Source organism: Daphnia carinata, chromosome 6 (assembly GCF_022539665.2).
Source record: "Daphnia carinata strain CSIRO-1 chromosome 6, CSIRO_AGI_Dcar_HiC_V3, whole genome shotgun sequence".
In the NCBI taxonomy this organism is placed as follows: Eukaryota; Metazoa; Arthropoda; class Branchiopoda; order Diplostraca; family Daphniidae; genus Daphnia; species Daphnia carinata.
This window is the reverse complement of record NC_081336.1, coordinates 6,958,283-6,982,191: the sequence shown is the minus strand read 5'-3', so window position 1 is coordinate 6,982,191 and position 23,909 is coordinate 6,958,283. Positions and strand designations below refer to the sequence as shown.

At 41.0% G+C, this 23,909-nt stretch overlaps 3 protein-coding genes across 5 annotated transcripts; 2 read left to right on the top strand and 1 right to left on the bottom strand.

Annotated features, from left to right (window-relative positions):
* The first annotated feature begins 54 nt into the window (after positions 1-54).
* On the top strand, positions 55-1,105 carry LOC130702566 (mpv17-like protein 2). The gene is made up of 4 exons (XM_057524236.2): positions 55-345; positions 414-560; positions 653-806; positions 864-1,105. Exons 1-4 carry the CDS (start codon positions 240-242, stop codon positions 1,051-1,053), a joined length of 597 nt encoding a protein of 198 aa, XP_057380219.1. The 5' UTR covers positions 55-239; the 3' UTR covers positions 1,054-1,105.
* LOC130702256 (anamorsin homolog) lies at positions 1,099-2,211 on the bottom strand. The gene is made up of 4 exons (XM_057523908.1): positions 1,945-2,211; positions 1,495-1,878; positions 1,310-1,431; positions 1,099-1,254 (listed from the first exon to the last, which is right to left on the bottom strand). The coding sequence occupies exons 1-4, from the start codon at positions 2,114-2,116 to the stop codon at positions 1,141-1,143; spliced, it is 792 nt and encodes a 263-aa protein (XP_057379891.1). The 5' UTR covers positions 2,117-2,211; the 3' UTR covers positions 1,099-1,140.
* Positions 2,212-3,413: 1,202 nt separating this feature from the next.
* Positions 3,414-21,266, top strand: LOC130702634 (inactive phospholipase C-like protein 1). Of its 3 annotated transcripts, XM_059495667.1 has the most exons (20): positions 3,415-4,465; positions 7,133-7,282; positions 8,945-9,238; positions 12,424-12,644; positions 13,131-13,307; positions 13,725-13,818; positions 15,166-15,369; positions 15,505-15,622; positions 15,745-15,907; positions 15,976-16,171; positions 16,733-16,915; positions 17,134-17,312; positions 17,455-17,563; positions 17,666-17,842; positions 17,918-18,015; positions 18,097-18,186; positions 18,434-18,619; positions 19,186-19,536; positions 19,600-19,913; positions 20,854-21,266. In XM_059495667.1, the coding sequence occupies exons 1-20, from the start codon at positions 4,198-4,200 to the stop codon at positions 20,894-20,896; spliced, it is 3,615 nt and encodes a 1,204-aa protein (XP_059351650.1). In that variant the 5' UTR covers positions 3,415-4,197; the 3' UTR covers positions 20,897-21,266. The 3 variants fall into 3 exon arrangements, with proteins under 3 accessions (XP_059351649.1, XP_057380280.1, XP_059351650.1); XM_059495666.1 differs by lacking the exon at positions 20,854-21,266 and having other exon boundaries at positions 3,414-4,465; positions 18,100-18,186; positions 19,600-20,844; XM_057524297.2 differs by lacking the exon at positions 20,854-21,266 and having other exon boundaries at positions 3,414-4,465; positions 19,600-20,844.
* Positions 21,267-23,909: the final 2,643 nt, after the last annotated feature.

Here is a 23,909-nt window from a genome sequence, read left to right as displayed (position 1 = left end):
CCAAAATGTTTATTTCTTCTCCATGCTTTATTTCCCAGTCCTCACGTGGGCAATCGATGTGTTTCTTAAAACACAAAAAAGTGATGCCTTGTGATTCTTTGAACACAAAGTAGTGATGCCTTTTCGGGTTCTAGGATAGAAACCCAGATTTTTATCTTTGTTAAACGGTTAAGGATAGTACAAAACAAATTTGATCCACAGTGCCTCTATGATTATTTTACTTATTCGTAAAACCAACTATGATAGCGAAATCGTTTGCGCTTTCTTTAGTTCGCCTGAAATGGAGTGCAATAATAAAGACAAGCAAAGTTGCCGGGAAAACCTTATTCAGCAAATACTTGTTAAGTAATACCAGCTTATACTTCCAAAGAAATTGGTGAACTAATAGTTTCTTCAATCATCAATCATTCTAGTTACAAATGTTACAATATCAACAAGTCTTAGTGGAATTGGAGATACTTTACAGCAACAATATGAAATTTTGACTGGTGATAACCCTAACCAAACTTGGAATAAAAAACGAACAGTAGACATGTCAGCAACAGGCACCGTAGTAGGAGGTTATCATTACCATTGAACAATATGTTTCATCTCTCTAAATCCTAATACCTTCTCACTTTAAAATTTGTACAATGTTTTTATATTAAATCAGTCATTTGCCATTTTTGGTACAATTGGCTTGATAAAAGATTACCTGGAAAAACTTTCAAAATAGTACTGAAGAAACTACTGGTGGATCAAGTGATTTTTTCCCCATTTTTAATTGCAGTATTTTTTGGAACAGTTGGTGTCTTAGAACAAATGAGGTACAGCTCTTCTACATGTTTTTAGAAAAGATTTTAGAATTTACCTTGTATCAATAGCACTGCTGAAGTGTTGGAAGAAATTAAAGCGAAAGCTTGGAGACTTTATGCTGCTGAATGGGTAGTGTGGCCTCCAGCTCAGTTAATCAATTTCTACCTGCTGCCAACCAGATTTAGAGTACTATATGACAACACAATATCACTAGGCTACGATGTCTACACTAGTTATGTAAAGCATGATAAAACCTAGTTTTTCCCAGGATACATTGGGACCAATATAAATACATAGTGCATATTCCAAGATGAGCAACCTATGTAATGAATATTATCATTATCTTTACAAATCAGGATTCAATTGTCTTTCAGAGAGTTGGATTTTCTCTCCTGGCTTAAATGCTGGCATCCCAAGGTATGGACAGCTGGCGCAACGAAATGCATCTCCAAGATAACACTGTAATTTAATAGATTAGTGAAGAAACATCTTATCCGAGAGAATTTCAACTTACACTCCCACAAGATGATGTAGCAGACTTTGTTGCAGGCTTTACTGGCTGACCTGCTTCAAGCTCTTCAGCTAGTCCACAGGAACAGTCTTTGCAAGCTTTGCGCTTCCCGGTTGTTCCACATACTTAAAGGAAAAATATGATGTTACAAATTGTTTCATCAAAAATTATTGCTGAAAAATAACAACCTCTTAAGGTTTCAGCGTCAGGTTTTTTCAGGTCATTCTCATCAAGCAAATCATCTTCATTGATTAGCTCAACTTGGTCATCTACAAGAGCATCTGAAAGAGACCATACTGCTGGTTTTGCAAATGCAAGCCTGGATGATGACCCCACTTCAAAATTAGGTGTCTGGGCAAAAAAGGAGTTTTCAGAGGTTTTAACAATGATATTGCAGAATCCTGCAAGCTTGAGGTCTGCTGAAATTCTATCAGATTTCTCTTTGCCAAATATGAGCCCATTTGTCTTCATAATCCTAACAATTTCTGATAGAAGCTCAAATGAATGTTGTGCTGTATGTGGTTCAAATGTATTTGAAAGAACCACATCGAAAACTGAATTTGGGTGGTTAGCTGCAATAAAAATAATGCAACAATAATTAATCGAATGCTTAATAAAGAAGTTACGCGACAGCTTACACAAAATAAGACGTTCAAAATGCTCAACTATAACACGACTACATTGTTGGGTCGAGAGTTCCTGAGAAAATCTTTGTACATCTTCCGGGGAACTACCAGCACCCCACAGTACGAGAACTGTTCCATCTTTTAGTCTATTAAGAGCTTCTGATGGAATCGTTGCAAGTGACATTTTCTTCCAAAGCTGACTAGATAAATACAGATTGCCAAACACTGTTTTATTTGTTGTCAGGGCCGCAGTAGACTCGTCAGACGCGTGGCGTTTGACAAACTACCATTACTTCGAAGTTTTGCAACAGTAATATTTGGAATTGGAATGTGCAAAGTCATCTAGTTTGTGTAATGCGAAGCAACTGAAAATTAGGACATCTAGCGACCATTCAAAAAGTTTTTTATTGTCATGCAAAATTTGAAAAATCTTGCACCTTCTCTTCCCTTCATATGGAAGTGTATCCTTCTTAAGATAAAAAGAATAAAATGGTGTAGGGATTTGCAATGGTGACTCGGCAAAAAATTTAAGTCATAAATTTTACTGATTTTATCTTTATTTATTACCAAGTCACATTGTACGTACACACTTTTTATTAGCGCCTTAAAGATGGCAGGGAGTTCTTGGCACGTACGCAAAAAGGTTTTTTTAGAACCATTATTTCGTAATAGAAACATGAACAGTGGTAAGTTGTTTTCTTGCAAGTAGTGGTAGGTAGTTGCAAGTGTTCTCACGTCAATTAACGAAATGTAACTACGCAAACATAATTAGGTATCCAGTGGAGATTTCCTCCAAAGGCTCTAACCTTTATTTCCACTGCTCTGAGCTTAATCTGGCTTTTATGTAACGAACTGCATTTCGTTTAACAAATACACATCGGCACTACCTTGTTAGGTCTGTACCCTCGGTTCCCATTATCCGTTAGTCATGGGTCCTTAAAGAAACCTGTGGGGCGTGGAAAATGTCACATGAACGCGCTGTGTCTGACATTACACACCTTTAGTGCTCAAGTTAGCCATTTTTCTTTTCAGTATGTCCAGTATTACTTTACTGACATAATCCTACGTTACTTGTCTTCGAAATCTAGTCTCTGCTGCGTCTGAAATGACATGTTTCCTTACAGGGTTTATGTGTCGCTCTGCATTGGTTTCCACGCAACACATCAGGAACTGATACAACAGGCTCATGGCCCGGTTCAGTGCGATACCACAGTACGGCATCATCACAATCCATAGATAATCCAATTAATCCAAATCATTCGTCAGTGTCTGTCGCCTTCTATTTATAGTTCGTTTCTGTCATTGTTGCGTTTGACGATTGATGCGTTTCCGCATGATCAATCGATGCCTCCCACTACTGGCGTGAACGATCCTTGCCGCCTATCATATTGATTATGAACGATGCGTGCAATAGATGGCGTTGAAGGCACATGCAACTCGATGCGTTTCGTGTGACACACAAACGAGTGCACGTAGCACAGTATGCAAGGGACCGTGAGCCAGTTGCGGCTTCTCCGCTGGATCGTCAGGACGCAGACGAACTGAAATCCGCCAGCTGAATGACTGTGAAGCCTGAGCGGCTTTTCTTTTTCCTGGAATCCAGTTCAGTGCCGGATTACATTCCAGTGCCGCTATTCCCTAGCCGATGTGTTCAGAGTGACGGGCTTTTCTGTACACACATACAAATACACACGGAGTCATCGATCGGACGGCCCGCGGAAACTGAAGCTGATGCCCTTTTGCTTATAGAGCCTCTTGCAAGCGCGTGCCGCCAGTTGAACAACTCGCAGTTGCGTGTGGTGTGAGCTTGCGCGCGTCTGTGTGTGTGTGTATGTGTGTGTACCCGCCAAGTGTGGTGTTGTGTGTGTGTTAGAATGTGACTGTTTGCAGTCGACAAGAAGGATCCGCACCGGATATTGAACCGGAAACCTCTCTCTAGTCCGCAATAAGTAATAAGTGAAGGGGAAAATACAGAACGGTCCCTAAGATCGACTGAATGTGTGATGCAATTGTCGAATCGATCGTAAAAAAGCGATTGGAAACTGAATTACATCTACCGAACAAAAATTCGCTCAGCGCTCAATGCCAGAGGCATGCAATCCTCGCGCACTGATTCCAACTGGCTACTCTAATTGGATTAAATTCCTCTGCTGGGTCTTCGAGTTGATGAGTGCTAGCGAAGGGGGACTTTATAATTTCCTGTTGCCCCGCTGAACCCACTGACGCGCCAAGCAACTAAAGCGGGTGCACACTAAAAAATTCAATATGGAATCGACATTGTCGGTAGATCAAAACCGATTGGCGGGGCAACAGCAACCGGTGCCACAAAGCCAGCCGAAAGTTGAATTGGCAGAGGAAGAGGCCGGTAACAGCGTCAGCGAAGGCGGCAGTTATGAACGACATTTTTCTCCATCTGGACAACAGCTGGCTACGCAGACTAACCTTGAGCCTGGCTCTCAAGTTAAAGCAACCAAATCCGTTCTGTTTGACACTCGGTCAACCACCCATGCCCACAACAAGAAAGTTCAATCAGGTAAACAATTGCAATATCATCAAACAAACGTTCGGTGCCAACGAAGACGTTTGGCTCGCTTAAATGTTCTTGATCGATGTGTATTGATTGCCTCTTCATCTACAATTGATTTTGTCCTATACATCCCGTTCTAATCCAATTTTAATGATACGTGGCACCCCCTCTGTAGGTTGTTATGCAGCCTTTATTTCTTATTCTATACAAAAACAAAGAAAGATATGGGTCCGAATTTTTCGGCATTTAGGACACAGTATATGTCTTTAAAAAAAGTCTTTCATGTGTCGCCGTTATGATTGTGGCAAAGAGAAAATGAGTAGCATAAAATGATATGATACGTGGTTAGAATAACTAAGCCCGTTCCGGTGCGAATCAAATCGATTTCTTCGGTTTGCTGGGCGTGGACGACTGTGTATTGCTTTTCTGTTGATGAAAAACGACTAAGCTATAGCTGTTTTGGGGGCGAGGGAGGATAGGCAGAGAAGGCAAAAATATAAAGAGACGCTGATTGAGTCGCAGCCGTTGTAGCCGGAGCTGGAGTGTACCTTAGAGCTATTCGATCGACGTGTGTCCCCTGTATAGTTTCATCATTGATATGCTCGCAGCCTCCCCGTAGATAATTGAAAGACTCAGCGTGCACTAATCCCAAGTCTCTTTCTCTCACTCGTAGTTCCAGCTGTGCTGTGAGCTGAGCTGTGAGTGGCTCGGCCTCTTTTTCCCCGTCTTTCTTTCCACCACGTAAAAATACAAACAACAACAACAAAAAAGAACTAGATCAATATAGACACCCCCCTATATGGATAAAGATTTCGACAGTAGGTAATCAAGTCCTTTCTAAACTTTGTAATCTGATGAAATCTGACGCCTCAAGTCGTCCTGCCAATTCAGACACACTTTGATTTTTGTGTTCGCTATCTTTCGATCTTAACCGGCAGTAAATGATGGGATTCGAAAAAAGAAAATACGATAACTACCCTACTGTTTCTTTGGTGGTAATGCTACTGTCGTTAGCATTCTTTTTATATTAGGAGAAAAAGAAAAGAAAAAAAAGCAATAATATAGGAGGAAAAGGAAAACAAAGAACAAAGGACAATTGGGAAATCGATTCGTCAACGTATACATGTTGCCAACATTGATACAATGCTTATGTAAACTATACAGAGTTCGTTCTTTGTTTCCCCCCCCCCCCCCACTGAAATTCGTGTTTCAATTTGGGCTTGTCACCAATAATCACGTTTTCATGTATTCCGATTGGCAGATATAATTACGTTATCGATAGCGATGGGATTATAACCAGGAAATTGATTTTTTTGTAATTTGAAGCCGTACTGCGTGACCTTCGGCCGATGTCGTTATTTATCGTATTTTAGAAATGTGTTTTATTTTAACATGGGCAATATAGGAGCCAGGCCGGGAACATTTTTTTTAGTTTATAGACAAATATAGGGACATAGGGTATGTGTATGAAGAGCTATATTTGGACTAGTTGTATATAGGAACACATAAATCATATAGAGCCGTTGTCTTTTTACGTGCTCGCGACTGCTTGTCTTTATTGGTCGCAACCACGTTGGACATTGGGCTTGATTAATAGCCTTTTTTTTTTTATTCATTTAAAACTGGCGTGCCAAGTTTAAGTTTTAGACCGCTCCAAATGCTTCACTGGCCATCATGCTATATGCTGGTCGTAGAATATAGCTAATCCGTTATTCAGGCAGTACCGTATTGCTATTTCCGAGCTCCTATCCTGTTTATGGATCGATTTTTTAATATTTGGATGGCCCATGGGCACTGCCGTTGCGCCTTAGTACATCATGCTGCAACATCTTACTTTAACAAGAAAATCGCCCACTCGCCGTCTCCTGTTCCAAACATATAATCTTTTTTTTTTCTTGTGAAATGCTCCAAACATCTGCGTGTATACAGCAACAGCCAGACAACCATCGGACGGGGGGGGGGATAGACCTGGGAATCGGTGTTATTGTATAATGTGAACCATGCTAGTCTTTCTTGTTATAAGCGGAACTGAATCACTGCAGATCAGGCATGCAAATCTTAAAGGCGATATCAGTATTGCGAGCCCGCCCTTTTGCGTTTACGCCCTGTATGTCAAACAGTAAAAACTAAAAGCTAAGAATTCACTTATATGAAAAATTCTTTTTAAATCTGTGCACGAAAAACCGTATCCCTTTTCCCATTGACTTATCGCAATTGATTTCCTGCGCGTAAAATCATGCGATTTTTTGTTGGCGTTTGCCGCCGGTGGTTTCCCGCAATCTTGGCGGTTTGTTTATATTTATTTTTCTGGCCCTGTATATATGAAGCATTGCCGTATCTATTTCAGGCTTCAAAGCTAAGTGATACTGAAGGATAGACAAATTTCATTTGCCCTCAGACTATGACTGGGTACAGCGAACGAGCAGTTTCACATATCACCAGTCGATCCTAATAAAGCTGAGAATCGGTCTCGTATGCAAATGAGTCTGCTGTGGTTGAATTACATTCTATTTTGGGTAACAACCAACGCAACGGAGTTTGTTCTGAAGGCGCCGGAGATTTGTGTGACTGCGTTTGAAGTATGAACGGTTATACATCTTCGTGTCGATTGCTCACGTTTTTGAATATCAAGTTGATAAAAGTTTAAATTCTTTCGTGATTATATGTTTACAGTGGCCGACTGCTGGCGTTGGATGGTGCGTGGAAGCAATCTGATAAAAGTGCGACCCAATGGACGTACTTACAACCGCTTCTTTTCGCTCGACGATGACCTGTCGTGCATTCGATGGGTACCAACTAGCAAGAAAGCTTCAAAAGCAACCGGTATGTCACATCCGGCAATTCAATTTCGTAAACCATTTGACAAAAAAAAAAGATTTAAATAAACAGAACTAACAAATAAACAGGATAAAATTTAGGTATATGACAATTCAGTGGACAAATGTGAAACTTGCTTGATGAAATATGTTTTGCGTTAGTTATAATCATAGAAGACTCTGTTCGATAGGGTAATTAAAGATAATTGTTTAGGAAATTAACTTCAACCGGAATGATCTGTTGTCGGTACGCGGGGCTTGTTATGCAAACGAGCTTTTAAGTTCAGTGGCACTCCCGCCACAGCCACAATTTATGCATGAGATATTTCATGTTTGTCGTGCAGTCCCCTTCCAAAGCCCTCCCCAGTGAGTGCTAAAATGAACGACGTTGAATATTTTCTTGTTAATATTTAGTTCACGCATGCGCGTGTCGATCATTGATTCACGTCATCGATATATACGGTGATGGAAGCAATCAACACTTTGGCCTACGCCATCAAATATCCAATTATTTCCTCTGCGTCGAAAATGCGATAGGAAGGCTAATGGTGTAGGACCAAGTTGGGCGTTGTTTACTTAAGTTAATGTCATGACATCAAATGAAGAGAAAAAGCAGTTGAGACTTCTTCCGTAGGTATGCAAATGAAGAGGATATAAAATTCAATCAGCATTTATTCGACGAGTTTTTAATCGACCAATTTATTCGATTTCAATCAATTTGAATTCTACTTGGGAAATGTATAATCTTCGATCCGGAGTTCTTAACAAGGCCAACTGCTGAACGATGAGCCCTTTCACCAGATTGAAAATGCGCACCACACTGCATTAATTTGTCTGATATATAAAGACGTGGGTCGATATTCCATGCGTCTAAGCAATTCATCTTTATACGCAATACTCTGCTGTGGGAAAGCCTTTTCACAAATAACAATGATTGTATGCTTGACGATTGGCTAGTATCAAATCATCTATGCAAGGCTTGGCGGCCTTATATAATTTTTTGTAATACTCTTTACTTCCTTTTGAAATCGGACTATACCCAACAAACTGAAAAGCCTCTTTATAAAAAGTAACAGTGTACATAAAAATATAGAAACTTTCAGCTTCAAGATGAAGCCACAGAAGCGGAAAAAAAATCGTTGGGCGGGTGGGTGAACGGGGTGGGGGATCTTAAAGCATCACGCACGAAGAGACGAGAATATCGCGCAGATCGATATATAGACTGCAGGGCAAACTATAAGTCTATTAAAACAAACTTTTGCTTGGCTGACACACAAATGTTGAAAGTCTAATGAGCCCACGTGTCTGATCCCCTGACCTCAACCTTTCCTACCTTGACAATACCAATACAGAACGAAAGTACTGGTTCAAACATTTGACAGCGAGCGAAGGCCTTCAACGTTGCTATATCGATGGATGTTTCGTTCGATATCTCGTTATAGATTAGACTAGCTTTTGTTATGTCAGACTAATCACACGCCTTATTTGTACACACTAACACTAAATTCAAACAAGCCCATCAGAAAAAGAAACGAGGCAATATCGACCTCCGTGATTACTAGTTTTGTTTTGCATTCTGTACGGTGTTCGAGGTGCTGTAAATTGATAATAAACAAACAAATAAAATTGAATTTCTAAACAATATTTTCTTATTGCTATCTTTTTTTAGTTCCAATATCGAGCATCCGTGAAGTGCGCTCTGTCCATACGTCAGAGGTACTAGGACAAGGTGCCTCTTCTGTGCCTACTTCTGGCGCAGGTGTGGCCGTGGCCGTTGCAGCTTCCACCACTTCTTCGGCTTCTTCGACTTCCGTTGGAGCTGGATCTAGCACTTCGTCATTGGATTGGACGTTCTCCATAATCCACGGGGACGATTTCTCTTCGTTGGATTTAATTGCCTCCTCGGCCGAGGAAGCAACCATCTGGGTCACTGGCCTCAACGCCCTACTTGGCACCCAATTATGTAAATATACTTTTATCTTTTTCTATTGTGCATATCAATATTTTAGCACCACTGTATCTCGGGTTGCTTTGTAAACCTGGTTTCGGCAGCTGCACAGTCCTCCCCTTACATACCTCTTTGCCAACTTTGTAGGAGAGCAGGGATGGTATAGTGGTTCACAGACTTCTAGATCAATCACAATCGGACAGTGATGGATAAACTAATATAACTGCTAGAGCTTTAGGCTATTTGAAATTCCCGCACAAATGGTTGGTCTGTGTTCGCTCTATGGTGGAATTGGAGGCATTCAAGTAAGACAGGTTGACTTCAACATCTCAATCACGCGTATGACGTAGCCGTTTGTGAACACATAGGAGCAACAATTCGTCAGCTGATTTCACGCGTATAATTATTTGCATTTGCATAGACGTTTCTTGGGACGTCCTGCTGGTCGTGACGTGTTACCTGCGAAACTTGAAAACGCTGCATCTGCTGTGGAACCATGTTAATTAAGGATAGCAAAGCTCTTAGAGGAATTGGCAAATAGATGCGTCATGATGTTAATTAATTATTCCTCTCGTAACAAACCGTGAAACCTCTGTTTTCCAAACACGTAGAGATTGTTCAAATCGTACCCCGTCACTTCATTAGAAGGCTCGCAAGTTTGCTCTCATCAAAGAAATGGCCTTTTCGCCATCTCAGAAAAATAGAGAAAATGATTATAAGATTTAATTATTAGAACAGTTTCACTACCCAATCGATTTCGGGTTTGAATCTGGACGCGTCTAATTTATATTGCCCAACTGTATGGGACGGTTTGATCCTCTACGTGGTCAGGGTGCGCTATCGCAATTCTCTACGACCCGCGTCCCTTTATGCCTTTATCGATAAGAATTGCTTGTATGCTATATTTAGAAATTCGGGTCGACCGTAGCCATCCATATGCATGTTTTCCTTTTCGTTGGTAACGAAAGAAAAAAAAAAGACAGACGTGGGATGTTCAGCATTTCAAACGATTACATCTTCCTCAATTTCTTTGCTTGTTGTATCTTGATATAGAAAAACTGTGTTTTTTTCTCTCGCTCTCTTCCTTTTATGTAACACACAAGTCGACAAAAGCCTAGTTTTATTACAAAAATGGGCACGACTTGAATTCGAGCCAATCGAATTTTCTACATCAACAACCGAGAAGGAAATCCTTCCATATTTTTTTTTTTTTTGCTCCTGTTCCAACAAGCTAGACGTATTCGATTCTATATAGAAGCAATGCAGCCTTTATAGGACGCGTGATTACTGTGTACAGTTCACACACGGTACGACATTTCGGGAATGCGAGATTTAAAAACAAAAATCGATTTCATTTGTTTTTTGTGTATGTGTGTGTGTGTTGTATAGACTGCATTTTATAGCCCTACCTAATATGTTAATCTAGTCTACATTGTCTGTGAGGCAACCTGAACCACATCATACACATCAGATGTGCGCGGCTCCCTTTTTGGGCTATACACGGGCAACGCCTACGTATACAAGATTTTCTTTTGTTATTATGCAGGACTGCAGTTGAAAGGCGGTAATATTTAGGCTTATATTCTTCATGCCCCACAGGATCCACAGCAATCGATGAACGTGCACGGCAGCCTGGAACCTTAATGCTCGTCGTATACTCGCTCAGACACACATATACACACGAGTGTGTGTATGTGTACATCCCCCACGGTCGTGTATGGCCCACTTCCAAGTGGGCAAGATGTAAGCTATTTTGGGAATGAAAAAAAAAGAGAAGCCGCTGTTGTCGGGCCTGGCCGTATATACTATTGGCGATAGTTGCAACAAAAACTCGTATGTCAACCCATAAGAAAAGATGTAGTAACGTAATGGAGAAGAACGTATCAGAAAAAAAAAAACCAGTCTGAATAGCCCTATGCACTTTCAATAACTTTTGGCCGTAGACATAAGTTTAGAGATGATGGCGGTCGGTATATAGGATAAGTTTCTTTTACGTATACACATAAGGGTTATTGTTGCGTGCACACGATGTGCATAGCCTTATAGCTCATGTAACCTTTCCTTGTCTTTCGAGAAAGATTGTTTTATCGGAAAGAGAAAAAACAAAAATTGTATCCTAGGCTAAAGATAAACACAGGGCCTTAGAGTAGCACACATAGTCGCATGAGAAATGAAACAGATGACGTAGCGCAACGTCTAAACAGATAGCCCCATATCTGATACAACTGTACGTGCTTCTCCATGTTGCCTTTGACATTTCAAAAAAGCTATGGATATCCTTTATTATTTCTTTTTTTCTGCGTGTTTGTTTCCTGCCTAAAGTAGCCAGGACCACCAACGAGATTTATAGTCTTATACGTGCATGCGACCTTGCGAAGCTTTTGTACCTATTCGCCTTTCGATGAGCCGAATATCAAGCGGGGGAGGCCCTGATTGTTAATGCGATGGTCATTGCAGTAGTTTTGAACTTTAGGCCATTGGGACCGACGTGATGTTTTGGTTTTGGAAATAAAAAAAAATAAAAAGGGTTGCAGGAACGATTGATCGCCAATCGCAACCAAACATAAGCGGGGCACGCGAGCATATCGAATTGCTTATTCACGAGGTACACATTTACGAGGCACAAAGCCGGTACTTCAGTCAGCGACAGTGACTTTACTTTTGTGATCAATACGCCAGAATAGCAGCAGAAGAGATAACCGCGTGCCTTATTCGCATGCCTCGCAAGTGGAATTAAGTCAGTGATCCGTGACTTTGAGGAACATGTTTCCCTTTTCCCTTTATCTTTTTTATTCTTGGAACATCTTTTTAAAGCCAACAAAAAGACGTTGAAATAAAAACAAACGCATCATCCTCTTTCGCCACATAAATTCCTTTCACGTAAATTGCGAAAACATTCCGCCAATATCTAGGCGAGACATTTCAAACAAAACTTTTTCTCCTAGAAACTTATGCACAATAAAAAAACGTCAAATAATATTTGCCCAAGTTACGCAAACTTTTGCATTTCGCTTGTGGTTTAATTCTATACGTCCGTTACATAAGTATGAAAACGGTGAAACGATATTGATCAATGGATCACTGCCATTCTAAATGTATACCGTCGCTTTTGACATTTAGCTATAGAAATAGCGCTGATATTATAACAAAAACGCTAACTGATTGAACGGTTCTTATTTGTTTGTCTACTTTACTATCAGCACCGAATGCGCTGGGAGAGACGGATGTGCTGCGAGTGCGCTGGCTGCGAGAGGCTTTCGAGAGGGCCGTTTCAGATACAACGGCCTCCATCAATGAAATTAACAATGCTGACGAGACATCTGCCAACGCCTTACTCAACCTAGACCAAGATGCGGCAATGGCTCTCCTGAAGGAAATCAACGCCGACTTGGCTGCAAGCCGAATACGTCAAAAAATGGCGGTAAGACATCTAACGATAAACATTTTTTTTAGGGCACAACTTATAGAACGTATGTATATAAAAACATGTATATCTTATAAGACGCACAGACGTTGGAGATGGCGTGAATTGAAATGCTTTTGACGATGTAATTGGTTCACGTGTCAAATCAAATCAAGCCTTTTGACGTGTAAACCTCAACGCTGTCTCTATGACATTTGCATTTAAGAATATTGTGTCATTTAAAATTACTTGGCCTTTTTTTTTCTTTTATAACGTTCTGCTGCAATTTTTTTGCGTGGCTAGGCCCACACAGTTTGTTTAGTGTACGGTGTTGATACTATTGGCTATATCTATCCGAGATCCCATTTACTTTATTAACTACTTGGGTACGCGTTGCTAATTTTAGAACGAGGGCTTTTTATATTGATCAACAGTGTTAGCCCCAATTACTTGATTTCTTTGTTTTTGTGTGTGTTTGCGTGTGTGTGTGTGTGTGATTCACAGGAGTTTGACTCGATGAAATCTCCTGCCGATCGCGGTCGGATCAATAGCGATGAGTTCGTCACCATGTTCCAAGAAATGGCTACCCGACCGGAAATATACTTCCTTCTCATCCGCTTTGCCAATCGTGATTATTTTACAGTCGAAGACTTTCGTCATTTTCTTGAGTGTGAACAAGCGGTAATATAGCTATTGCATTTTTGCATTTTTCATTTCCAATATGAGAGTTTCTTCCACTACATCAACTGATGTAGCCAATTTCATTTTTCAAACGGGGATAAACAAAAATAGCTCACGCTTTGATTCTGTTTTCACGCATTGTTTTGCAACTCCTTATCGTATATCTTGGATATATTAGAAAAAAAAAAATAGCTGCATCAATATATGGCTTCGCTAATGGGGGGCTAACGTTATATCCAATGTCACCGTGCTGCTAAATGTGGAACTACGTAACGAAGAACGGAAAGTTGTTTGGCTGGTGCTAAGCAACTGCCATTCAGCTCTAACATGTTCTTCTCAAAACGTGTACGTTATAGAGAGAACTGGAAGTAATTGCAACCATTGTCCCTATTTGTTGTCTTGTTCGGTCGATAACAGATGACAGACGTGACGTTGGAAAAGTGCTGCCAATTGATTCAACTTTATGAGCCGTCATCGGAAGCAAGAGCAGACAATCAACTATTGCTCGATGGTAATTTGCTCATTTAATGAATCCCTTGTGACAATAAATCATTTTCTATCGAGAAAAAAAGAAAAAAAAGATGAATCGATCATGAACTATTCGGATGACCAGCTTTTTCATGGCTTTGGATAATAGTTTCATTTGTTTCTCACGTAACACCTGGCCAGCACCCTATCTCTTAGAAATAACCTAACTCATCTTGTGCTCTGTATTTTTGTATTCCCTGCTTAAAGATGCTTGTCCAGCAGTCAGTTATCTCGTAGCCCAATGGGAACGCTCGTGAATGATTGTTATGCGTCGTGGACCGAGTACGAATAAGGCCTACAGCGAATAGCCCCCAAACGTCCGTCTAGCTGCCTTTAACCTGCCTTTGTCAGTAGGATGGTGCAAATCAAATATTCAACGTCGTCCCTAACTGACGGGGGAGAAGCTAATCGCTTCTGTAGTCTAAGTTAGTTAGTAACCTGTTGTTAGTTAATTGTAGTATAGCATCTTTCCGCTAACGGCTGTCTCAGACTGTTGGCTCCGTAAGGTGGGAAATGTCATTCTGTACATTAATTCCATCAGAAATTGTGGACCGGGGGGGGGGGGGGGTGGGGATTTTCAATGTAGGGTAATTAACTTACGAGCAACGACGGATCTTGCGTCTTCCCCTGCATTCAAGCAATTGAAAAGGGGAACGTGTAAATAGGCGCTATATTTGCATCCAAGTCGAATCATAAATGAAAGATGAACGAGCGAGTGAATCAGTCGAATGCAAAAGACAACAGCTCTGTAAACAAATAAATAATTCACAGTTCAACTGAACCCAGCACGTACGTACATCGTTTATTTAGATGATGCAACAAATCAGGGCCAATGTATTTATAAGTAAAATTGAATGAATAAGAAAGGCTTCTAAACACAGGCATTTGTTAAATATTTTTTTCGTGACGAAGGTTATTAGATTCATCACTTTTTGTGACGTCATAGAATAGCATAAGCTTTTGAGACTTGGGACTAAAAAAAAAAACAAAGGGAAAAAAACTTTAATTTAATAGACGAATCTCAGTAAATGTGACATCTCATCATTAAAGCTTCTCGGTCCCAATTTCTGCTCCTTCTGCTTGTCGTCACCAGGGCGGAAGATTCTCAGTGGAACGTGGAGGTTGTCTGTACGCTAATTGGCATGTTCTCAAGATTTCCGACCTTATTTGTTTTTAACTTTAGTCTGGAAACTGTGACTTGTGCAACCAATGATAAGTGTCTTGATGCAATCAACGCATCTAGCTATTGTCACAGGCCAACTGAATTTCGATGAACATCAATTCATTTTTGCAAAAAAAAAAAGAAAAATCATCTCTTTTCATCTTAAAGGTATGACCCGCTTCCTCCTGTCGGAAGAAGGCGACATCTTCCACCCACAACAACTGCACGTCCATCAGGACATGACTGCTCCCATGTGCCATTACTTTATTTCGTCTTCTCACAATACCTACCTGCTGGAGGACCAACTGAGAGGACCTTCGTCGGTGGAAGGATACGCCCGCGCTCTCCAAAGTGGATGTCGATGCATCAAAAGTAATTTCAAATACTGCCCAAAACTTATTGATGTCGGTGACGTCCATTGGGACAGTTGACCTTTCCCCTTCGTTCAAATGTCGCTTTCATTTCAACAGTATTTTTCAGAAACTATTGTTATATTCCTCCTTTCAGTCGACGTCTGGGATGGTCCCGAAATGCCCATTGTTTACCACGGCAACACATTGACTAGCAAAATCGCCTTCTCCGATGTAGTTTCTGTCATCGCCCAATTCGCCTTTGAAGCCTCCAAGTCAGTAGACGCACACAATCTGTAGCTAAGCATCATCTATAGTGCCTCTAAGTTCACATTATTATCTTTGGTGATAACATAACATTTGTTTGTGGGCGGATTGCGTGTTTGCTATTATGTAGGTACCCACTCTTCATTCACTTGGAGAACCATTGTTCAATATCGCAACAGAAAATAGCCGCCCGAATAATAACAGAGCTCTTTGGACAAGCTCTTCTCAAAGCGGCTGACAAGCCTTTAACACTAACCAGCCCAGAAGAATTGATCGGCAAAATCATCATCTTCGTACGTGTTTTCATATTTACGTGACATTTTGTTTCTCGCTAACGTGCGTCTGGCATTTTGTAATGCAGGGCAAGAAATTCGGTTCGGATCAAACGGAAGACGGAGGAGATGTCACCGACGAGGACGAAGGTGCCGAAACGAACCGGACGCGAGCCGGTCGGGTAGGACAAGCGTCTCGCCGGCTTCGAATTTGCCGAGAGCTATCCGATCTGATTGCTTTGAATCGTGGAAGCAGTATTAAATTACCCAGCAGTCGTGATAAAAGTAAGCCCCCCCCCCCCTCTCTCTCTCTCTCTCTCTCTCTTTTTATTCCTTTTCGTGCTTTAAAAAGATTTACGATCCAACAAATCAAGCCGTGCGTGTGTCGCGATACACACACACACGAAAAAGGGCGACACATTTATTGCGCATTAATGGCATTTTAATGAACAGCTATAAATGCGGTTAACTCTGCTATCGAGTTTTGCTATCATTTAAACGTATATATTTTGCGGGAGGCTTAGATTTTGACCCACATTCATCCCCCCCCCCCCCCCCACGCAATAGCAATAAATATAAGGCCCACAGCTCTAGGGAAGTCATGACGTCATGTTGATATTTGGGCACTCTTGGTAAGTTCTAATTTCGTTTTACTTTATGCGCTACCATAGGGAAAAATATGCGTTGCACATTTCTGATGTACAGTATATAGCAGTAAAAAGATATCCAAGGCAATATTCTGAAGATATCGTCAATGAAAACAAAAATGGCCGACAGTCTTAACAGTTTTTACTTTCCTTTTTATCCTTTATATATATATATATATATATATTTCGATTGGGGCAGAAGTATTGCAGCAATGCGGCTATTCGCTGAGTGAAAGCGCAGCTTCCCGTCTACATGCGAGCAGTCCCGGCATGTGGACGGAAATGGTTCAACGTTCATTGCTACGTGTCTTCCCGAACGGCAGTCGAGTCGATTCCAGCAATTTCAGTCCGCTAGAATTCTGGAATGCCGGAGTGCCAATGGGTAAGTTTCAAAACCCCTCCCCCCTCACCCACTCTCTCACTCTAAATTTAAAAAAAACTATTGCCAATCGATTTTTCAATCGATATAATTTCTCATCCTTTGATTCCCAAACACAAAAAGAAAGAAGCGCGGCATTACAATCGCGCGATTCTTGGCTCGATATGAAAACTTTCAGTCATTTTTTTTTTTTTTGTTTTCAATTCATTGTGTTGTTATAGTTGCGCTGAACTTCCAGACCCCCGGTTTGATGATGGATTTATACGACGGCAAGTTCCGCCAGAATGGCGGATGCGGATACGTTCTTAAGCCAGCAATGATGCGGCAGCCCGGGTTCAGCGTTCCATCAAGCCTTAGGGAGAGTGCGCCCATTTCACCACCGCAGCTCTTGCGAATCAGGGTACATAAAAAAGCTTTTTCAAAAAAATATATTTATATATAAAAGAGAAAAGAGGAAAATGCGTGTCCCATATATTTGACGTCATCACGTGTACACGGAAAGAAAAATGCTTTTCTCCATAACGTTTGAAACATTTCGGCAGATTATTAGCGGACAGCAGTTGCCCCGTCCAAGAGGTTCGGCTGCCAAGGCTACTATCGTCGACCCTTATGTACTTATTCAAATATACGGCATTCCAATCGACTGTGCCGGTATGATGGCCTTTTTTTTTTTTTAAAGAATTAGAACAGATGAACAGCTTTCGGAAATTTATGATTCTATGCCTTTTGCTTTTTTTTTTTTTTCGGACACAGAGAGGAAGACACGGACGATTCCAGACGAAGGAGACTGTCCCATCTTTGAGGAGAGCCTCGAGTTTTATATTCACCATCCCGAAATGGCCCTAATCCGTTTCATTGTCCTGGATGACGAGTTCATCGGTGACGACTTCATCGGCCAATACACCATTCCATTTCCCTGCATTAGACCCGGTATCAAACTTTCATGCGTTCAATTCCCACTGCCTTTTTTTAAATCTCTCATCTTCTCTTCGTTCAACTTCAAAGGATATCGACACGTTAGGCTGCTGTCTAATTTAGGGGAAGCCCTTGAAAACACGACGCTGTTCGTCCACGTTGCCGTCAGCGAGAAATGGGCCGGAGAGGTAGTTTCACTCTTTCATCTGATCATCGGATTAACGAGTTACTTCATTATTATTATTATTTTTTTTTACTCTTTTGATTAGCAGCTATTACCGAAAAGCCGGAACAAGCACGGCAAGAAACAGGCAGTCATTCGGATGACTGGCCTGAGACAGCTAGACGAACATTTCAAGGTGAACATCATTTCCTTTTGCCACAAAGAATGACGTTATCCTCTGGTTGGCATTAATGACATGACTTCCAAGAAAAGAGAAACCCATGTTTAACAAGAGGGTTGGTGTAATGAGCGGCATCATATTCTTTGATTGCACGCGTGATTAGCTGTACAGTATTCGGTTACAAACGTTCGCCTTATGAAAATGTCAAATTAAAAGGACAACCAAATTCTTTTTTTCTTTTCTTTCTGTCATCCGATTTCAGAGTTCAATAGGAGCCATGGTGGAGGCCTCTAGGGCTCGTAATAACGTGGCCCAGGCGCTATTCGAATTGCGCTCCGAATGCGGACTTCCCATTACGGCCAACGTGAAACAATGTCTGCGCGTTCTCCTTCAACGTCTAGCCAATTGTCCCGAAGTCGTCAGCTGTCAGCTCAGCTCGGATAATGTGGTTAGTTTCTTCCTGTTTAACTCTATTGATTGCAAGTTTTTTTGTTTTCAGGTCTATGTATTCAGCCTTCGGGCTAACGACCAACACGAATAATCACGGGGGGGGGGGGGGAAATAGCAGTGATTTCGAACGTGTTTCCTCCAACGCTCGTCACGTTTTCTCTTTTTTTTTTTTTTTTTTTTGCATATTAGAAAGCGCTTTCTTTCAATCGTTGACAGCTAATCAATCAAATCAACCTAATTGCATAACCATTACGCGAGAAGAGGATGCATTTGTAAAACAACGGGGATATTTCTCTGCTTTACAGACAGCTCATCTTGCGGAAACACGTCAAACAACTGGCTTTGAGATCGGCTTTGAAAAATGTATATATTTTAGTTTAATCACATGGTTTGCTGTGCACAGTCAACGGCTTATCAGCCGAGTGCAGCAAAGTGTGGCAGTCATTTGGCATTTTAAATGTTGCAAGTCGTTTCGTTAGTCACGTTATTATTTGATTGAATTTTCTCATCGAATGTAGGGCACGTCTATCTAACTTTTTTTTTTTTTTACCTTTCGTGTGCCAGTTTCCTGTTTTGAAAGTGGAGACGAACAGCGGAGGCGGCGTGAGCAGCGGCAACGGTTTGGGCAACTTGCCAACACCTCTGTATCGTACGCTGGTTGCCTTTGAGAAATCGATACTTGAATGCCACTTCTTGCGGGATAAAAGTCCTGCCATCTTACGTGAACTGGAAGAAGTCCTACAAGCTTTAGCCAAATTTCACGACCAGCTAGACGGACTGATTGAACAGACTGGACTCAAAGGGAAACAATCCGCACGCGTGTACGACGTCCACGGTTGGAATCTCAGCCTCATTACGAGTCACGTAGAGCTGCTGCGTCAATGCCAACGTGATTGCGGATTCATCCTCGATCAAGTATTTAACATTCCATCTATATTTTTTTGGAATTGTTCAATCATCCCTTTCCTTTTTCTATAGATCCGCAATGCCAATATATCGCTGGATGGGCTGAGCCGACATAATTCCGAACGATGTTCTCAGCATCTTCAGGTGGTGTTGTCTTCTTCGTCGGGGTTCGGCAACGCAGACGAACCTTTGGGAGGGGGCCCACTGTCTTCGTCGTCCTCTCCAGCACGTTCGAACGGAACTAGCGGCCACTTGCAGCTGTCACGATGTACTACCTCACCGATGCCGATGCAGCCCGACGATGTGCAGAAACTGTCCGAACCGAAATTGAAGGGCATCTTAAAGAAATGCAGTTCGGCTCAGGACATTTGCGCCACAGTCGATGGGTACGTCATGTCTGCAACTGCTGCAGCGCATAGTCCTTACAACCTGTACGGCAGTAGTCCCAGTGGTAGCAGTTGTACCGTAGCGCCGCTTGCGTCCATGGCTAGCAGCATTAGCAGTAACAGCAGCGAAGATGGCCCAATGACATCAAACTCTTAGTGAAAAAAACATCTCAATGTGTTTGCGGTTTGATTGGACGATTGTTTCTAACCATTCCACCTAAGCAACAATTTATTTGTTCGTTAAGGATTTGATAGGCTCTTTGATTTCAGGTCGTTTGATTGCGGCATTATGGGATAATTCTTTTTTTTTTTTTTTTTTAAATCTACCACAAGATGTTTGATTCATTCACAGGCGAATCATTCCAGCCCATCACATTGCATTTTGAATTGGAAGGCGGGAATGTAAACTTATGCTAGTCCATCTAGTCTCCCTTTTTTTTGTTGCCATTTATCTCAATGAAATTTCTTGTTTTTGTTAGCAACATTAGCTCGACCGTTATCTTGTCATACGCCCCACCAAATCAAAGCGCTGGTATTATAAAATGCGTATCGCTATTGTACAATGCTTGAAAAAAACAAAACAAATCCTGTACGTTATCCCAATTTGAAAATTGGCACCTGTTTCGATGTGATACTATTTTTGTTTTTCTTTTTTCGCCGTTTTTATGCGTACGTATACATGTGTATATGATTCTCCTTTTTGCGCGCTTCTTAAGCAACTGTCGAAAGCCAGTTCTCCTGTTTCTTTTAACGGCACAGTAAGTGTTTACGTAAGAGAGTCTCATTTTGATTGATGGTCTCAAACGATGAATGAGTTTAATCTGTTCTCTTCTTTTTTTTTTTTTCTTTCTCTCCCGTTTTATTCGTGCTTACTAAACGTTGAACGGCTCACTGAAACGTGTCCCCTTCGGATAAAAAACAAAACAATGGTGGACAACAGCTACGTACCGTGCCCGCCAAAGGAGTATCCAGATGAAGACTAAAAAAAAAAGGCGGTTGTTTTGGGTTTGTAAAATTTTTTTTTTTAATTCGAAGATTGGCCAGTCAACGACACTGTGTGTCTGTGTCACAACAAACTAGTCTCTTTTCAACACGGAACAAAAAGGAGAGAAGAAGAAGAAAAACGTGTACGAATGAATCATTCGTGTTTGATTTCGCGCGTCGTGTACTTTCGTGCGAAATCCTAAAAATGATACGTTGTTTCTAGTTTTCAAAGATATAATATATCGGAGAGATAAATACGTAGCTGTTATAACTGTCTGTATATCAATGACTTAAAAAAAAAAAAAAAGATTAAAACCGTGTACCACGCCCTACTTGTTATAAATGCCTCAATAGGAAAATCTGATTTCAAGTCTTACAACTGTTGTTTCAATTCAATCATTAGAATTAAGACCCGTTTCACCTCTAATCACATCAGATGAGTTCCAACATCATCTTTCACGTTTCATTTAAAAATATACCTACGGCTTTATCTTAAAATGTATTGCGTTTTACGTAAGAGATCCTCAAACTGAAAATGTGCAAAGTTTTTGTGACGTTTGAAAAAAGGCGATGACGATTTGATTGGCTCTTGACATATTTTGCATATGGGCTGTTCGTGCCCCCCGTGGTTTTCATTCTGTTTTGGTTTCAAACCCCCCCCCCCCCCCCCCCCCACTTTTGTGTGTGTGTGTGTGTATATGCTCTCTGCACCGTCAAACTTCAAGCTAGTAACAGCATCAACAACTATTTCTGTTTGCATCCGCACGTGTTTTTCCTCTTCGAGTTTGTATAACTCTTTTGCCGGAACGGCAGTCAACAACGGCACCCACCCCCGTGAAACAGAAAAAAAAAGCCCAACATGGAGGAGCTGCGTTCTTCATTTATTTTAGCATCAATATTTTCTGTTTTCTTTGCCTTTTTTTGTTTTTTTTTATTCTTCCTTTTCTTTTTTTTTGCTATTTTTCTCTGCGTTCACCTACGTAGGAACGTACGTCATCCCTACTGCATTCGTTGTGTATGTGCGAGTGTCTGCGTCTTTCGCGAGTGAGAACAATTCATCAGCATGACTCAGCCGTAACAAGAAAACAACCCCGATGCCCTGTGTATACACACCTATAGAGAGCACTAGTATATATATATGCCATCTTTCTGTTGGACAACAACACACACACAAAAAAAAAAGAAAAGAGAGGCCCGTATAGATGATGTGGCTAACATGGATGGTTTGCTCAACCGTAAACAGCACCATCTTCGTGCGTCGGGTACGTAGCTGGACGCGGCTGCACTTGTATACCAAGTGTCAATTTTGTATGATGATGCATTGTTCTTTTCATCAAAGTAAAGGCCAGCTGCCGATGAAGAATGAACGACTATCTTGTTATTGTTTTTGTTTTGTTTTTTTCAGTTCCCAGCTCCGATGTTGCGGATAGTTTGGCGGGTGGGCAATCACTTGCGTTATACGAACGACGCCATAGAATGTTGAATGAAGCGGCTATATCATAAATTTGTAACTGTTTTTGTGAGGATGGAGACTAACTGATGTTAACGATGCATCACTGACGTTCTCTTGCCTTACATTTAGGAATGGCCCGAATGGATTGGCGGAATAAACAAGTTCTTTGCGAATCGAAATGTATCGGACCGTTAAAAAATCAAGTGTGGATTTCTGAGCCCAGCAATTCATCCCATGGATGTTATTATAATTCTATCCAATTTGGCTCAGATCCCCCGTATTTTAAATGTTTTGATTTTGGTGTAAAACTATTTTTTAAAAATTGATCAATTAAATGCGTTTTTATAGCGCAATTTGGCGGCCACGGGCCAGCAGACGACTGATGGAGTCGACTCGTCACCATCAAGTTGCCGCTCCCTTTTTTTTTGTGTGTGTGTGTTGCCGTCCGTGCATAGAACAGCAGACACAAAAGGCTGAACATTCGTGACTGTACAGTCGGCGGGAAATCAGTGCGAACATCCAACCGGTGAACAGATCCCGAGTCGAATTGCTGCTGGCCATTACGTTTGAAAACTATAGCCGCTGTTTTAATGGTTACCGGACAGTTAAACCCGTAAAGTTTAAATACTGTCACCGAAACTGAAATTACTCATTAATCATAAGGTAAGAATGAATCAAACGTTTTATGTTTTTGAAATGCGCTCGGCCCGGGTCTTGTGACATGCGCGGCGGAGGGGCAAAATGTTAACAACTTGTTGCCGGAATGGAATTTTTTTTTTTATATTTTGGGTTTGTTGAATAACTTGAGTAATAATGAGCTTTCAAAATGAAGCGATTGTGGGAATTGATGCGGTATTGGAAATATCCTGTCAGGATAATTGGCCCCCGTCAGTCGTTTGTGAGCGTACCGCAGCTAGTTCGTAAGGAATCATAACTCTTTATTCTTAATCGAATGGATATCGCAAATAAGTGAATTTTAAAGTTAAAAATATTAAATTACGAGCTATTTAAACGACTGATTAAGTATGCCATCTAGTGGTTTTAAAGTAAACCACACATTTTCACCGAACTTTTCATGGAAGAGCGTCTCCGACAACCGATTTGAATTGAACTTGAAACGAAACACAAAAGCTCCGGGATATTACGAAATGAATTTCGAGACCCGCTTTTTAGTAATTGACAAACACAGATTTTTACGAGCAACGTTTTATAGACTCAACTATCCCAAAGCAGAAAGCCCAAATTAGAAAACAATAAATCGCAAATAACTCGCGTTTGCTTGTTGTTGATTTGATCCTCTTCCTGCCCTTGGAGGAGTCTGGAACACACAAAAATGCAGCCATTTTTTTTTTTTTTTTTTTTTTTTTTGTTTTCTTTATTGACTCAGCCACTCCGACAAAATAAACCATGTGTGTATGTGTGTGATTCGAAAGAGTTCTCCGCTCTTTTTCCACGTTACCCATAGCCAGTTATTATGTGCGTGTGCGTCCCTAAACATTATTTGGCTAAACCACGCTGTTGTTTTGTTTTCTCTTAGATATATATGTATGTGTATATTT

What these genes read in the sequence shown, in the direction of transcription:
- LOC130702634 (XM_057524297.2), top strand. Translation starts at nt 4,198, where the DNA reads ATGGAATCGACATTGTCGGTAGATCAAAACCGATTGGCGGGGCAACAG. An exon ending in TTCGCCTTTGAAGCCTCCAA is followed by an intron (nt 15,623 to 15,744) that starts GTCAGTAGACGC and finishes GCTATTATGTAG; the next exon opens with GTACCCACTCTTCATTCACT. An exon ending in GCGGATTCATCCTCGATCAA is followed by an intron (nt 19,537 to 19,599) that starts GTATTTAACATT and finishes CTTTTTCTATAG; the next exon opens with ATCCGCAATGCCAATATATC.
- LOC130702256 (XM_057523908.1), bottom strand. Translation starts at nt 2,116, where the DNA reads ATGTCACTTGCAACGATTCCATCAGAAGCTCTTAATAGACTAAAAGAT. An exon ending in TTTTGAACGTCTTATTTTGT is followed by an intron (nt 1,879 to 1,944) that starts GTAAGCTGTCGC and finishes TTTTTATTGCAG; the next exon opens with CTAACCACCCAAATTCAGTT. An exon ending in CTACATCATCTTGTGGGAGT is followed by an intron (nt 1,255 to 1,309) that starts GTAAGTTGAAAT and finishes ATTAAATTACAG; the next exon opens with TGTTATCTTGGAGATGCATT.
- LOC130702566 (XM_057524236.2), top strand. Translation starts at nt 240, where the DNA reads ATGATAGCGAAATCGTTTGCGCTTTCTTTAGTTCGCCTGAAATGGAGT. An exon ending in ATTCAGCAAATACTTGTTAA is followed by an intron (nt 346 to 413) that starts GTAATACCAGCT and finishes CAATCATTCTAG; the next exon opens with TTACAAATGTTACAATATCA. An exon ending in AACAGGCACCGTAGTAGGAG is followed by an intron (nt 561 to 652) that starts GTTATCATTACC and finishes ATATTAAATCAG; the next exon opens with TCATTTGCCATTTTTGGTAC.